This window comes from Pimephales promelas, chromosome 21, assembly GCF_988280905.1.
Source record: "Pimephales promelas chromosome 21, fPimPro1.hap1.1, whole genome shotgun sequence".
NCBI classification, from domain to species: Eukaryota; Metazoa; Chordata; class Actinopteri; order Cypriniformes; family Leuciscidae; genus Pimephales; species Pimephales promelas.
Genome location: NC_142789.1, coordinates 29,081,725 through 29,098,774, shown reverse-complemented (window position 1 = coordinate 29,098,774; position 17,050 = coordinate 29,081,725). Strand labels below are relative to the sequence as shown.

Here is a 17,050-nt window from a genome sequence, read left to right as displayed (position 1 = left end):
TCCCTGATCTGCCAGACATGCCTGAACTGTAAATCAAACGCTAGCTCTGGTGCCTTCCACTGGGCAATACCACTGCGTACACAAGCATTGGCTCCTGTCCTGACCAAGGGTTGAGACTTCAAGCTTCTACTTGATATTTTTCTTAGGATGCACTTTCACATCCACGTTGCTTTCGGCCTTAGAAATACACTGCGATCCTTTTGACCTTTAAACTAGCAGCCAATTAAACAGAATTCCTGAACTGGTCATTGCCTATTAAATAACTTCAAAATGACATGTGCCTATATATCATGATGTGCATGCATGTCTATGCGTTATATATTTGCATGTGTTTCTAGAGCAGCAAATCATCATATTAGGCCCCGTTCACACTACTGCGTTTTCGTTTAAAAACGGAGAATTAAAACGAAAACGATCTCCGTCCACACTAGCGTTTTACCTGCGTATTAGAATTTATCTCCGTCCACACTAAAACGACTGAAAACGTGGATCACGTGACCATTCACCAACACTGGGCATGCGCGCGCCGGTGTAAACAGTGGTTGGCGAATCAGGGAAAGATACGTCATGACTGATGACACCCAATCATAGAGCCGAGCGTGAGCCTCTGCGTCAGCGTTTGTAAACTCCTTCGTTTTGTCTTGTCCACACTAAAACGCCCTCCGGAGATTCAAAACGCAAAACGCAGCTACAAAACTTCTCCGTTTTAGGTCTTCGTTTTTCCCGTTTTAGTGTGGACGGGAGGTGCAAACGTAGCAAAAGGTCTCCGTTTTTAAACGAAAACGCAGTAGTGTGGATGGGGCCTTAGAGTGATTTCTGAAGGATCATGCGACACTGAAGACGGGAAATTCTTCTTTGATCACAGGAAAAAATTACACTTTCAAATAGAAAGCCATTATCTTAATTTGTCATAATATTTCTATTGTGTGTAGTAGGGCTGGGTAATAAATATCGATTTCTCGATATTAATCGATTCTCATTTTTACGAACCCATATCGATTCTTAAATCTCAAGAATCGATTAGTCATCCTGTTTCATTTGAATGAATGGGACATTTAAAAAAAAAAAAAAAAAAAAAAAAAGTCGCAATAATCTTTGTCGTTTGTTACTATTGATATGAAACAAAGTCTCGATTTTCAAATTACGTAAATTTTCTTTAGAAATTCAAAAACATAAATAGTGTTTTGTCGCTGTGGCGTGAGATCGCTCTGGAGAAGCAGCAGCGCTGATCTCTCTTCCGGCTTAATAATACCAGTCACAGCGCCAAATAAACATGAACGAGCATCTGAAAGTGTGTTAAAGATAGAGTACAACTTATCCAAATCCGTATCATGTCACATTGATTCGCTCAATCAGCGTTTCAACCTCGGAAAGACGTCAGTTAAACAGCTTGTAATCAATGTATCGTCATATTTACCTCAGAAAACCCACATAAACTCGTTAGTCAGCTAGAAAAAAATAACTCTAGAGAGGAGCATTTTGCTAAATATATACACCATATTACATATGCATTATAATCTTAATGTTCTTCGATATTTAATGCATATTTGAATAAATCTGGCAAGTTTTTATGCCACCATTTAAATGTTTATATTTCATATAATCTTCTTCTTATAAAATAAATAAAAGTGTAATTTAAGTGTTTGTACAGCTACAAAACCTTCATATTAGCCTAGACTCTCATAGTTTACAGCATTAGTTGAGAGATTTGATTTCCTTGAGAAAATTTGCCATTTATTGTAACTGATATCCAATATCGAATCGAAATCGAATTGCAAGCTTGAATCGAATTGTGAAATTTGTGTCAACACCCAACCCTAGTGTGTAGTGTACAATGTACAATAACGTGAACATGGATGTTTTGAATTAAGAATGACGACAGAGTCAAAGCATTTGAAAAATGTCTAGAAAGAGGTTAAAATGCACTTCAGAGGAGCGTGATTGTGCAAGAGTCTCGATGAGATCATCGCACAGTCTCAACACAGATGGCATATGTTGGAAGAGTAAATTATTAACTTTTAATCACATACTGACCCACTGCATGGGTCTAAAGAACAGCAGGACGGTGAAAGAACCAAGTGTTGATGTTAATGTAATCCAGAACATGTAGGAAACCAGACCGGTCGCTTTAAGAAGGAGAAACTGCTTAGTCGTGCGTTGACGTCAATTACATTGTTTGTTTCTTTTGCCGCTAACATTGGCCCCTGAAGGTCACAGCTTCATTACAAACAATGCAATCTGACCTTTGCTACCATGCAGATGGGAGAAGCATTTCCTGCGCTGACCTAAAAGCATTCCTCTTTCGGTCTCTGTCAGGTTCAGGCTCGTGTGGTCAGACTTCACGAAATGGAAGATGTGAATGATGACAACGGCGCAAGTTTAGCCCACAGAGAGACCTGTGCAGCGGCAAACGCTCTTAAACGCAGCGTGACGGAGAATATTATTAAAGAAGAGACTTCTATAGCAACCCTGAAATATTTGCTCAAGGTCTCTCCTCTCAAAACTCTTCTGTACATGTTCATTTTCCATGTTCTGGTTTCATTGTTTGGACGACAGTATCTGGGATGCATTAGTGAAACTGTGATGCAATCGAAGAATGTGAGTTTTAGTGCGAGGAACTGAAAAAAAGACAGACTATTGGTTTTGGTTTAGTGATGCATTAGTGAAGCCCCACATCTTGTTGCTTCTTTTAGACTCGGATTCGTAAGGAACGCTCCGTGTGTTGATTTTCCAGGTTTCCAGGTTCATGTTGAAGGCTTCCTTCCGGCAGGTTCGCCCATCCGGAAGTAAAAACACCATTCATTTTCTCCATAAGGAAATTGATTTTTAATGATTACTAAACATTTAGAGACTATGGAAGCTTGTTTCCACCACAAAATAAAACATGCGACCTTTTAGCCTTCAATTGCGAGTTTCTGACATTTTTTCTTAGAATTGTGAGATATAAACTCATAATTAGAGATTTTCAAGGCCGATACAAATATTTTTGGGTTTTAAAATCCGATATATCGGCCGATATTTTTTTTTATTAAATATTGTTGGATTTCACACACGTGTAAAAGAAAAACTTTTCTGCACAAGATACGTTTGATACTTTTTCTCTATGTCTAAATGTTCACTCCTCGCAAGTATAACTTACATTTTACAATGCAGGGACTGTAACTAGAGATATGCTAGTTATAAATACAGTAATCATTACTTTATTTAGGCAGAAAAAGTTCATTGTGGTTTCCAAGCTCATTAATGTTAACGTTCTTCCACTGATGATAGTGGCGTTAGCTATAGCTTTGTGGTTAGCTAGTCTATGATGAGCCATAATTTAGCAATAGATAACATCATACTGCAAATTTTAAAACATACATTTTCAATATAACAGGCCAAGGAGAGATGATTGAAGCGCGTTTCGTCCGTTTTTATTTTATTTTTTAAATATTCATTTATCGGCCATTATAACCGCCGATACCGATATTTTGGAAAATGCCTAATATCGGCCGATATATCGGTCTGGCTCAACTCATAATTGTGAGTTATAACTTATAAAGTCCAATTCTAAGGAAAAACAAGACCTGACTTATTTTTTACTCGCAATTGAGTTACTCACAATTCTGACTTAACACACAATTGCGACTTTATTTCATGCAATTCTGACTTTGTATCTCCCAACTGCGTGTTATAAAGAATTGTGAGATATATCTCGCAATTGACTCTCAGAATGGGTAGACTTTATAACACACAATAGTGACTTTATATCATGCAATTCTGAGAGAAACAAAATAGTCACAATTACCTTTTATCGTGTGGCAGAAACCTATAAGACAGACCTACTATGATTTCAGAGGCTTTTGCTGAAGACGAAACTTTTAAACAGGTTTAATCTAGGTGAAAAACTACATACTATATGCACATTTTGCAATGCATTTTGTTTAGATCGAATCGACAACTTTAACTTAACTAGATTGGAAAGCAAGAAAAGATGATTTTGTGATTGTGTGAATACAAATTTATTTTAGCAGTCATTTTCTGAACAATCCCAAACTCTGATGGGAATGACGATTTCTTCTATACAGTCAGTTTAACATGAATGTAAAAACAGAGGCCAGCGGCAGCTCTACACCAATCCTGTACAACGAGTTCAGAGAGTCTGGCTTTGTGTACAAATCAGTGCCGTGTCTGAGAGCGGGCCGGATAACGTTGGGAAAACTAGTGCGGTCACTTTTCTCGGCTGCACACGAGCCATCATTGTAGCGCAACAAACTAAATAAAGCCAATTACATTTATTTTGTGATTTTGAAAAAAAAAAGAGCTATTCTTGTTTTAAGTGCTGCACTTTAAATGTGATTTTATCATCAATGACTTGTTTACAATACAGAATAACAATCATAATTATGTATTACTAAACGCACAATAAGCCACAACATGATTTAAACTAATCTAAAAACTTTTGCATGCATATCTTTATTTTTAATATATCTAAAAACATTAAAGCTTATAAGGTCAACTCTATCACTATTCGACCTAACAGTCTAGATTGTAGGTCAAGTCAACCCCTAAACCCATTGTAACAAAATGTGCAATACAGACAAAATTAAAAATCTCTCCCACACATACTTCCATCACATTTGTATCAGAAGCCCGCTTTATTTATAATATTTGCGGTCACCATATCCTTCCATAAATATGCGCGACAGCATTGGTTATATCTTTTTAACTTCTTAAATCCCTGTATTATTGATTTGTCCCCCTGGTGTCGTTTTCTTCAACGTAAATGCGCTAGACGGACATCTTTAACCTTTGTGCTCACGTCTTTGCATCATCAAGGTAAAATAATTTCAAGATCTCTTGACCCGTGTCTTGTGCATTTAACAGCAATAACACATTCTGAGTCAATGGTACTTATCACAAATCTAAAAAATCCTGGGTTTCAACCCAAATGTGGACAAACCCAACCCAATATATGGGTTTGACCATATTTGACCCAAATTTGGGTTGAAACAAACCAGGATTTTTTAAGAGAGCAAAAGTCTTGCAAATGAACTGGCTCTGTGATGCACCACCTCTCCCGTATCCAAAATATTGCCACAGACGTTGATTTTAGGGATGCACAATATATCGGCCTGGTAAGAAAATGTGGCCGATATATTAAAGCCGATAAATAATGTATTATTCCCTTCAGCTGAGACACTTGTTGAGCACTGTTTATGTTTTATGTCTTGAAATATGATTGAAATCTCTTCAAAAAATGAAAATACAGTTCGGTACAACATGTGCAGCGCAAATCTGTCATATCATTATAATTGTGCGCTTGGGACATGGATTTAATCGTGAGGCTTTTGTTTTTGTAATCAGGCTCTCAAAATTAGATAATTTGGATTTAAGTTTATCGGCCGATATATCGGTTATCGGATTTCAAATATAAACAATTATCGGTTAACGTATCGGCCAAAATTTTCATATCGGTGCATCCCTAGTTGACCTTTTCAATTCAATTCCCTGTTCCTGTGCTTTCCTCCATGCTGTTACAGTAGATTTAGGTGAAAAATCATGCTTTCTGTGGTTCATTTCCATGAAATCGCCCATGTAACTACACTACACTGAACATTTTTCCATTGAAAACCATTAAAAAGAGTAAATGACTAAATAACGACAAAAATGCATGAAAATCAGCTGATATTTTCAGGCCTTCTTGCCTCTACAAACAAACCCAAAGTCTTCAGTCTGAAGAGCAAACGTCCACACCCTGAACATGTACAGCTGCCTGTCAGAACAACTCCTGAAAACTTTCACTTACACAGTGAAACAAACAAACGCATGTTGATCCGGCTGTGATTCACTGCTTTCTCACCGTAACCGAAAACCTTCCACGGTAATTCATCCCACAAGCTCCCGAAATCCTTCACCTCAGCTACTGCAGGTCACTCTATAGGCGGCCGAGATCAGAATAAAGCCAGGAGGGAATGTTTGAAACCAACGAGGGGGAAAAAACTGAGCAATTTAAGACGAGCAAACCTTTGGCTCACCCGCACCGCTCCCGCTACTGTTTGCATAGTGTGAAGATTCGCCATCTGACCGGCGGGAATCACACACACTCGCTCTGTTCTGGGCAATGGAAACTAAACGAGAACCTGGTAACCACCTCAGACTCGTAGAGAAACATCTGATGCATTTCCATTGGCTGTTCGACAAGCCAAAGATCATTTAGAGACAAACGGACTGGAGCGAAACGTAATGAAAGGAGACAATCCAACCCACAAGGTTGTTCCCATTCATTTTTATAGATCTACAATGGATTAAACATGATGCTGGACAAAGAAAAATTAGACCATAATTTAATGCAACTCAAAAACAGCCCAAACTAATTTTTCAAGTCTCTGGCGCTCAGAGAGACCACAGTCGAAACTGGTTTTTAATAATACGCTTTTCCATCAGGCTTTGGCCTGGGAACACTTTCAGACGTCTTCATTTCTCAGAGGGGAAGTTTTGAATCTTGAGCGTCTCGGACCACTTCGGCTTTGGATGTCAGCTCATGTGTGACTAAGTCCTTCACAAATGCACTGCAAAAATCCCTGACCTAGTCTTACCGGCAACAACCGCACAAGCAAACATTACAACGGCACAAACCTTCTTCTGCCTGATCTCAACAGGAGAGAAGCTCCCTGCCGCTTTACACCAACATAAAAGCTCGATTAACGTTTGGAAATTAATTTTAGTATTGTAATTTTACAGTTGTATTGCAAAATATGATTGATTATTAATATAATGTCACATATTTAACTGTGAAATGTTATTGTTATTGTTAGTAGTAGTATTAGCATTTCACTGTAATTTAAATCAGCATTTAATAAATACATTATTTTATTAAATTTATTATTATTATTTTACATTGAAATACAAAAGATGATTATTATATATTTGGCCAATATTTGGTAATTTCATCATGTAATAATAATAATATTATATACTACATATTTGTAGTATATAATATTATTATTATATAATATATTAAATAAAAATATTAATATAAATAAAATATAATATATTAAATAAAAACTGTTTATCTATAATGAAATAAGTTATTTATTATTAAAAAAGTTGTTTATTTATCCTATATAATATGATAGTGTGTGAGCGTTAAATATATATATATTTTTTTTTACACTCGCACACAATAATAAATATTTATTTATACTATGAGTGTGTGAGCATGATCTATACATATATTTTACGCTCGCACACAATAAATAAATAAATATTTATTTATCCTATATAATATGATTGTGTGTGTGAGTGTGAAATATATATTTATATATCCTATATAATATATAGTGTTAATGTGATATATATATATTTATTTATTTATCCTATATAATATGATTGTGTATGTATGCATGTATGCATGCATGCATGTACTGTATGCATATATATATATATATATACACACACACACACACACACACACACACACACATATATATATATACACATATATACACATACATATATATATATACAAACATATATATACAATTTTATATAGTCTATAGTTTTCTTATAAGTTATCATAATATTTGGCCAAAATCTCTCATTCATATCCATGACTACGGTATGTAACAATAATGATTTTTTTTAATCAGAAGATTGACATTTCCAAACCATATATAAATGCAGCAAAACCGTTGCTGAAAACCAAAACGTACCAAACTGAAAGCGCCCCAGTGGCCTCTGATCTGCATAAACAGAGTCTGGCTGTTGATCTCAGAGGGAGGCCGCGGCGGCGGCTTGTGGTTTCGAGTTGTGATTAAAGGACATTAAACAGCAGTGAATACCACGAGCATGACCGATCTGCTGGAGAATCCCATTTGTTGAGGTTGAGAGCAGAAGATGCGAGCGAGAACAAGCGTTAGGGTCAAGCCTCTCCAGCGAGCCGTCGCTACCTTTGGCAGAAGGACGACCGTTTCGATTCCAGCACGAGATGAACTCTTGTAGGACCTCAGACTGAGCATTCGCGGGATTTCTAGACGGCTACCGTTAGAAAGGGATGCACGAAAAGTGGAAATGAAGAGAATCATGGTATGCATGTGCATTATCAAATCACCAATTTAAATAAATGCATTCATGCATTCGTTTTTTTTACATGAACCATCTTCCTAGTCTTACTGGGAATGAATCATGCTAGTGAAATAGGTTGTGGATTACACAGAGTTTAATTTGCGTGTGTGTCACCTCCCTAAACACAGACGGGAAGACGGCGCTTAATCATTTAGCACAAGCTAACTGATGAGGTCATGCGATGATGTCAACTCATTCATCAGCACACTAAGGGTCCAAGCACGTCCTCATCCCACACCTCTCTAATGGACAACTAATAGCGAACGAGCAGCATGACTTCAATCACGTCTATGTCCCTCAAACTGTGAGAAAATCAGGGCAAATGTCAGAAGAATCAGAGCCATCAGAACATCAATACAGCCACTGGGTCCAATTCTGGAGACCACATGATGATCAAACACATGATTTGGATTGGTACGGTATGGAGCGATCATGACAAACCACACTTGTGGAGGTCTGAGGGAAACACACACACAGAAGGACCGAAATGATGTGGCAACTGGTTAGAAACATGCTAATACTAGACTACGGACAAAAAAAATCCTCCGATGATGCAAAATTATCATAAATCTCTCGTCTCAGGGGGATATGAGCACGGTAATTCGAAAATACTACAGGTTTTCTACTAATACAAAGCTTAAAGCTACACTGTGTGACTCTTTAAGTTTATTCTTAGCTAAAAACACTTATATGTGCTGCTTATTAATGTATATTTACTTCGTTCAAGTAATAAAGTATTCTCGTGAGTGAGTGTATAATATGCCATTGAAAACACATACTTAATGTCGGTCGCCATGTTGCCCATAGATATGTATATAAAGGCTAGATATGTCGTCCACGCTGCTGGCCAATGGAGCTCGACGTCTGCACCTGGCGGCCATCTTGTCACAGGCAGCTCGCTCACTCGTAACATTGTGTTAATGGTACATGCACTTTTTAAATGACCATAACTTGCTCAATTTTCTACCGATTTTCAAACGGTTTGGTTTGTTATAAACGTCAGAGATGTAGTTATGACACTGCATACTTATGAATAAAAAGTGTATAAATAAATAATTATAGCCAGGTTAATAACGTTTGCAAGAAACCAAACCGTTTGTAAATCCGTCAAGATTTCAACGAGATAAAAGTATTTGTGTTCGTGCTGACCACTCATCTTACATCAGCTTGTCTGTGACAAGATGGCCGCCGGTGATGACGATGGAAACTCCGCCGTAACACATCTAGCCTTTATATACATATCTATGATGTTGCCCCTCCATCTTGAAAGTACATTAGCCAAAGAGGGACATACCCGTTAACTCACGTTTACGTTTGAGTTAACACTCATGGACGAGGTCGAACTGGAAGCCATGTTAATCTTGGACTACATTGGAGTTAAAACGAAATTGGAATTGAGAGAAACAGAAACTAATATTCACTGGATGGTCATACATCTTTTCACCACTAGATGGGGGTAAAAATCACACAGTGCAGCTTTAATGCTAACTCCTGAAGAATCCCTTTAATGTAGTACTCTGAAAATTTGAATTTCACACAGTAATTTTTATTTCGGGTGAACGATCCACGATACATATAGCTGCATTTTTGTATTGCGATACATCGTGACACGATATATTGTTACTTCACACAAAATCAAACTCGACGACGACTAGAAGAAACCAAGTGTCCGGGCCAATCGTTCACCGACAACCTTTCCGATTATCCCTCGTCTTTCAGGTCAGAGACAGAAACAAACACTCCTGTGAGATTTACGGCGTGACCTTTCGGTGCTTATGTCACCTATCTCTGAACACGTCTGCCCTTTGAAACGGTGGAAAGTCTGGGCACAGATAACGCTCAACCTTTCCAAGCGCATCTGTTTGTGTGTCTTTCAGGCGCAGTGAAAAAAACGCCCATACACTGTTCCTGGACGGGGAGATACCGTCAGTCAGGAAGCGTCTGGGCTAATCCCAACACACACGTCCTGTTAACACCTGTCTCTTCAAATGACTCAAACCAGCCTGAATCAGTATGACAAACACAACCCGTCAAAACTTCCTCCACTGTCCAAAAAGATCATTTATACAAACTAAACTTCACAAATGACTCTATATAACCTGTTAAATCAACACACATCTGCTTTCTAAAGCATCACAATGACAGAAATTAGCAATATAATTGAAATATAGCGTATTTATACAATGAAATAATAGTTTTAAAATAATTTATTAGCTCTATTTTACTGTGAGTTTGACATGCATTTGATTTTTGGTTCACTAAAAAGCATTTCCAGCACATTTCATTATACACTCTAAAACAATGGGTTGTTTTAACCCAAATTTGGGTCAAACATGGACAAACCAAAATGTTAGGTTGAAAGTGTCATTTAAAACGTCAACTTTCACTTTCAACTGTACTTTGTTTTTAATTGCATTTTTAACCCAACATTTAGGTTTGTCCATATTTGACCCAAATTTGGGTTGAAACAACCCAGCATTTTTTAGAGTGTACTTATATTACGAAATGAAGTAAATAAATTACATGTTAGGCCGAGACTGACATGTTTAGCTTGTCCAAAAATGTTACATTCAGCTGCCGCAAGTTCGTTGACTTCTGACCCATTTTTTTTACCAGGAAAGGAGTAGTTTTGAAGCACAAAGTTGATTTCATTGTCTATTATAACAAAAATGTTTCATTTAAACCCATGAAAATGGAGATCCTGTTGGAAATGGAAAGAAAAATAACTTTTTTACAGGTTGTCCCATTATTACCCCTTGGCAGACTGACTCTATATAGTGTGCGTGTGTGTGTGTTTGTTTGTTTAAGGTCAATCTCTGCATGAAAAAAATTATTTAAAACCCAGACAATGTCCTCAGTTTCTCAGATAAAGGCTGAATGACACAGAAACGCAACAGGAAGTCGATCACTCCTCATGTTTTATCGGAAATGTGATTGATGATGTCATTTATTTGCTAGTAAAAATATATGCAACCAAGCTACAATACAAGGAAATCAGGTTGGGCGTTGGCATAATTGCATGCATTTTGCGCTGAACAATTGATTGGCAAATCCTGTAGAAACTTCCAGTGTCCTGGTGTACAAGCTCCTGAGTGCATATTGAAGTACGTGTGTTGTTTATTCCCAGCACATAACGCAACAGGGACAATATGAGAAACCCTGAAATGCAGGTTGATAAATTTGGATCGGCTTCAAGAATGTCACGGGTCAGTGAAAGCTGCACCAAACACATGGTTGTGAAACTAAAATCTTAATATTTAAGCCTCTGGAATCCTGAAATTCTTTGGATTTCTAAATCTTCGTGAACAAGAATGCAATTAATGGTGCAACTTTCTCAGTCCAAATAAAGACACACAGCAGAGATAAGATGGATCATCCAGAAAGAATCAATAGACAACGGACGGACGTTATCTCTTATCTGCGGAGAATGAATCTCAGCTCTCTGACACATGCGCAAAATACTTTTGGTTTGATGTCGCAACTTCGCAAACACACTTAAAAGATGTTGAGAAAGAGAAGGCTGGGAGGAGATTAAACAAGTATATATATATGAAGAGTTCAGATGCAAAAGCCTCTAAATGCCATTTGAAATTTTCTTCTTTAATGATGATTTTTTTTTATCAAACTTGTATATTCAAGTTCAGTAATTTCACTTAAATAACAATTAATAGGTAATTATCATTGCCATTTAAGTGAAATCACTGAACTTAAATATGCAAGCTTGATAAAAATGATCATTCTAGAAGAAAATTTCAAATGGCACTTAGAAGCTTTTGCATCTGAACTCTTCATATATATATATATATATATATGAGAGTGAGAGAGAGAATAGTTGTCTAAAACAATGTCAATATTTTGCCAACATAACAAAAAAAAAAACTTATTTTAGGGGTATCTCCATTTTACATTTCTATAGAGTATCTTGGAGTAGTCTACATAAAAATACTATGTATTAGCACGTTTTTTGGGGGTAACATGATCAAGCCATTTTTACATGCCAGAGTAAAATCAATGCAATCCTTACAGAGCCATAGGCTATAAATAACATTCAATATGATAATTCTGCAGAATCACCATCTGAGAGACAGTTCATCTATGGTCATACTGTACAATAAAACAATAGGAACAACTGAATTTTAGTAGCCTAAAGTTACTTTAATATAAAGTGGACATATGTCAACGTACCATGGTAACGTTATTGGCAATGGTTTGGTTTATATTACGCAAAAATGTCACGGTATTTTAATCTAAACACCATATATAGTAACAAACTACCGTGATATATTAATATGAATGGTTGACTGTCGCATTACTTTGAATAAACACTTTGAATAAACTTTCTCCACACTGCAACACTCACCGATGGACACCAGCTTGATATTCTCTCGGTCCAGAAACTCGAGCGCCACAGACACGTTCTCCAGCTTCATCTGTCTGAAAGTGGGTCTGGCGTGGTACTTTCTGTACATCTTCTTCTGACTGAGCACCTCGAGCAGCGCGATGAGTCGCAGGCCGTCGCTGAGGTCCAGCTGCAGGTCCGCGACGCGTTTATTGACGCTCTTCAGGTGCTCGTTACACCAGCGAGTGAACGTGTTCTGCTGGATCTTCTTCCACGGCGCGTCGTCCGCCAGGTCCTTCTCTGTGGCCGGCATGGTGGCTTATTAATACTCGTATGTTTTCAGTTTGATAACTCGGGATATGTCTCGTGTGTGTATCTGTGCGGCGCGTGCGAGGTGTGTCCGTTAGTGCGCTCCTGTATTCCTGAACTCTTTCCCTCTCGTGGCCGCGCCTGCGCGCGCTGTTATATACGGCACGCGGATGACGACACCTGCGCGCACCATCAATCAAACCCAGCATGCGTTTCTCTGTCCAATCAGCTCACAGACATCAGAGGGAAAGATATGAAATTAGAATAATCCGTTTGCACACTGTTTTTGTAATGTATCTTGTAAACTTACATGTAAATAATAGCATATTTATAATTAAATATTAGATAAACTAGCTTAAACTAAACAAAAAGTTTAGTCCTTGGGCTTGGCAAATAAGCACTATATAACTAACTAAATGAAAAGTAAATCTGAAATAAAAATCAATTAAGTATATAGGATACTAATGAAAATGTCACATAATAAAAGTGCTCAAATTAAAATGTCAAAATATAAAATTAAAACTATAACTGTATGAATTATATTAAAATAACACTACCAGAGGTGAATAAAATATTCTCATGGTTTATAAAAAAAAAATTATTTTGTCAAATTAACTGTTAATTAAATCAATCTGCTTCATTCTTTATTCAATACACTTGATATTTCAAGGCAGCCGGGCTACTTATTTTTTTCAGGTTAAATCAATAATATTTTATTATTTCAATATTACATTTCAAAATGTTAATTACATGTAAAGTATATAAAGCATACTTTAAAAATCAGTCCTGAACTCTCATGGTGTGTTTTATGCTTTGTTAATTAAGTCTATATAAATACCATGAGAAAGATTAAGAGAAATGATTTAGATCTATTCAAAGTATTTTGTGTTTTCCCTGTGTTTTTGTTCTTGTGTGTGAACAAAAGATGAGATGAAGATCTCTAGAGACCTAGATGATCTTGGTTGTAAATGTTCTCCACAAAAGGGCCTCAAGCTCTTTTTTGTTTCTTTGATAAAAGCAGATCGGGCTCGTCTAACAGATTTCAGATGCATCTCTGTAATGGACACTTTTATGATTTGCCAGACAAAATGCTTCCCACACTTTTGGCAAACTCCTGAGCATCACACACAGACTGCTTTGTTTGGTCTCTGAGAAGGTGTCAGCAACACTTTCGGGTAAAAACAGAGTCTCCAGACGTCTTTCCTCTCCGTGTCCTGCACCTTTGGGTCTTAAAAATCACTCCGGGATCAACAGCAGATATTCTTCCCTGCGGATCTGCCATCCTGGATCTTTCCCATCATGCACCAGATCAGCGTTAGTCAGCAGGGTGGATCTACATTGCATCACACTCGCAAATAAAAAGAAAGACACACATCTGACAGAGCGGTCCAGTTTGACACAAAGCCAAACACTTCACACGTCTAAATAAAGACGATTAATAACGATAACAACGATTAATAAATACTTTTGCTCATTCGTAGTTAAAGGAGTAGTTCACTTTTTAAAAAAAAAACTTTTGCTGATAATTTACTCACCCCCATGTGATCCAAGATGTCCATGTCTTTCTTTCTTCAGTCGAAAAGACATTAAGGTTTTTGATGAAAACATTCCAGGATTTTTCTCCATATAATGGACTTCAATGGGGTCCAAACAGTTCGAGGTCCAAATGAGAGTTTCAGTGCAGCTTCAAAGGGCTTTAAACGACACCAGACGATGAATAAGGGTCTTATCAAGCGAAACGATCGCTCATTTAAAAAAATAAATACAAAAGTTTAAGTTTTATAAGCACAAATGGTCGCCTTGCTCTGTTCTGTGATGCGCGTTTGTGACTCTCCTGTTCAAACTCGTTCATCAAAATGAACGAATCTTTTTTCGAGTCATGACTTAAAGGGTCCTACATAAGACCCTTATTCATCGTCTGGTGTTGTTTAAAGCCCTTTGAAGCTGCACTGAAACTCTAATTTGGACCTTGAACCGTTTGGACCCCATTGAAGTCCATTATATGAAGAAAATCCTGGAACTTTTTCATCAAAAACCTTAATTTCTTTTCGACTGAAAAAAGAAAGACATGACCTTCTTGGATGACATGGGGGCGAGTAAATTATCAGCAAAAGTTTTTTAAAAAGTGAACTACTCCTTTAATATATTAAATAATGGACCTTTTTGTAAAGTGTTACCATGATTTTTCAGTGTTATAAAGTAAATGAGAAGTCTGGCCTGTAATCATCGTCTCATGTGTGAACCTCAGTGACGGTGATGATAATGACTGAAGCAACCAGATTTTCATCACAATCTCCCATTTTTCTGAGCTGAGTAACACGCCTGACGCACAGATTACAGCATGTGTGTGTGTGTGTGTGTGTGTGTGTGTGTGTGTCGTCTGCTTCCCTGTCTGTCAGTCTGGGCTGAACCCAATCGCCTGCATGATGATGATACTGTGGGCATGGTAGTTTGATAGTGCTGGCATCATATTACCAGATGAATATGAATCATCAAGATGTTGCCAGACAGTATTAAGCATTATTCATTGTAATGGAATCATCCATGCAGAGGCACATTATCTGTCTGGAGGACACATATTATAAAACAATCTTTCTGTATTTTATCTCCAGACCTTTTGAAGGCTTTTCCAGTCATTTGTTAAAGTTATTATTAATTTATTTTTTCAGAATCACAGATGGATTATCATATGACATGGAATTAGTCAGTTTCAGAGCACAATCATTTGAGGTTTGGTGTTAGCTAACTTCACAATAAGTCTCCTTATCATAGGCGTAATGATTTTCTTTCCATATCATGTTTGATATAAATTGGCTATTGCTTTTATGTTTTTCTCAATGTATGATTTATTTCAGATGCATACATTGGATCAATTATCTAGTTTTCTGCCAATGTCCTTGTCTGGAGAACTGATGCATGGCAAACGGGTCTCTAAAAGTTGTCATCGCTAAATCATCGCGATTAAAACGGTCAATACTTTATCAACTAATATAGGCTAGCTGTATTTTTAATTAAATTTTCCCTCTCCAGGCATAAAAAAGCGATTTCCCGCGAAATCCGTCCCGACAGCTCTAAACGAGGAACGTCATTGTTTGGAAAAGTGCATTTTTAGGCATCATACTATTTTGTTTGTTATTTTAAATAAATATATTGAAATGAACGGGTGGTTAGGTGCAAAAATGTCCTAAAAATTCAAGATGTAGGCCTATGGGCAAAAAGTGACCTTTAATATTTTAGCAGGACATATAGTGACGTGTTCCCGAATATCCGCACGATTGCAAATGTGACAGTTTATTGACAATAAAGTAGTCAAAATGTTAGGTGACGTTCATTTTTATAACATTGTCTATTTTGCATTATATTTTGCCAAGGAAAATAATCCCAAACACAGTAATGTTTCATTACGCGTTTTCAACGAATCGTTATAGGCTAGAGAGAGAGAGAGAGAGAGAGAGAGAGAGAGAGAGAGAGAGAGAGAGAGAGAGAGAGAGAGAGAGAGAGAGAGAGAGAGAGAGAGAGAGAGAGATCCAAATCCCAGACTCTCAACTATGAGTAACATACAGTAATAGTAATGCCTTGAACTTGATCTCGACACGACGGTCTTTCAGAGTGAGTGACGCTGCATTATCTCAGGACGGGTGTGGCGGGTGTTATCAGACTTCCTGTCATCGATGATGTGCTGAGTGAGTCAGGGAGGGTGACACGCCCACATGCCACAGTCATGTCAAAGCGAAGGCCCCTACGGGCCCCTGGATGTGTGTGAGAGGAGTCGATGAGGTTTGGCAGTGGGCGCAGACAGCTGACACGGGCCTTCCATCACAACGAGGATCACAATCTCAAGTTTACAGATCTGTCCTGACTTCCAGACAAAAGAAGAATTCAACCAATATATTCAAGACTTTACTCACTTTATAAGGGGGCGGGGTGCTTAAGAAAGGAATCTTGTCATGAGAACAAATATATTTTATGGTGCCTTATAAATTCCAAAGATGCTCAATAATGTGTAGCAATAACATAAACTATAAAAATTAAAAGGCTTTTGTGAGGTCTGCCATCTTGTGTTCATTGATACAAACGACATTTCAAGACTATTGGGTGAAAACTTCATGAGATACTAGGTTTTGTTTAAGGTTTCTAGAAATTAGGGGTCCGTATTTGTATAAAAATGCTGGGTTGTTTTAACCCAACTTTGGGTCAAATATGGACAAACCCAAACATTGGGTTAAAAATGTAACCATATTCACTTTATAACCCTTAATCCTGTTATTGTGGACAAATGTGGGCACAGAGGACTCA

General features: G+C 37.4%; 1 protein-coding gene across 3 annotated transcripts in view; it reads right to left on the bottom strand.

Moving 5' to 3' along the window:
* Positions 1-12,898, bottom strand: part of flnba (filamin B a) — an 87,715-nt gene extending 74,817 nt beyond the window's left edge. For 2 of the 3 annotated variants that reach the window (XM_039673601.2, XM_039673602.2), the window contains exon 1: positions 12,467-12,897. In XM_039673601.2, the coding sequence (XP_039529535.2) occupies positions 12,467-12,758 (292 nt within the window). In that variant the 5' untranslated portion in view covers positions 12,759-12,897. Of the gene's footprint in view, positions 1-12,466 lie in introns of all 3 variants that reach the window. The other variant, XM_089124909.1, reaches the window with a different exon arrangement.
* Between the last annotated feature and the right edge of the window lie 4,152 nt (positions 12,899-17,050).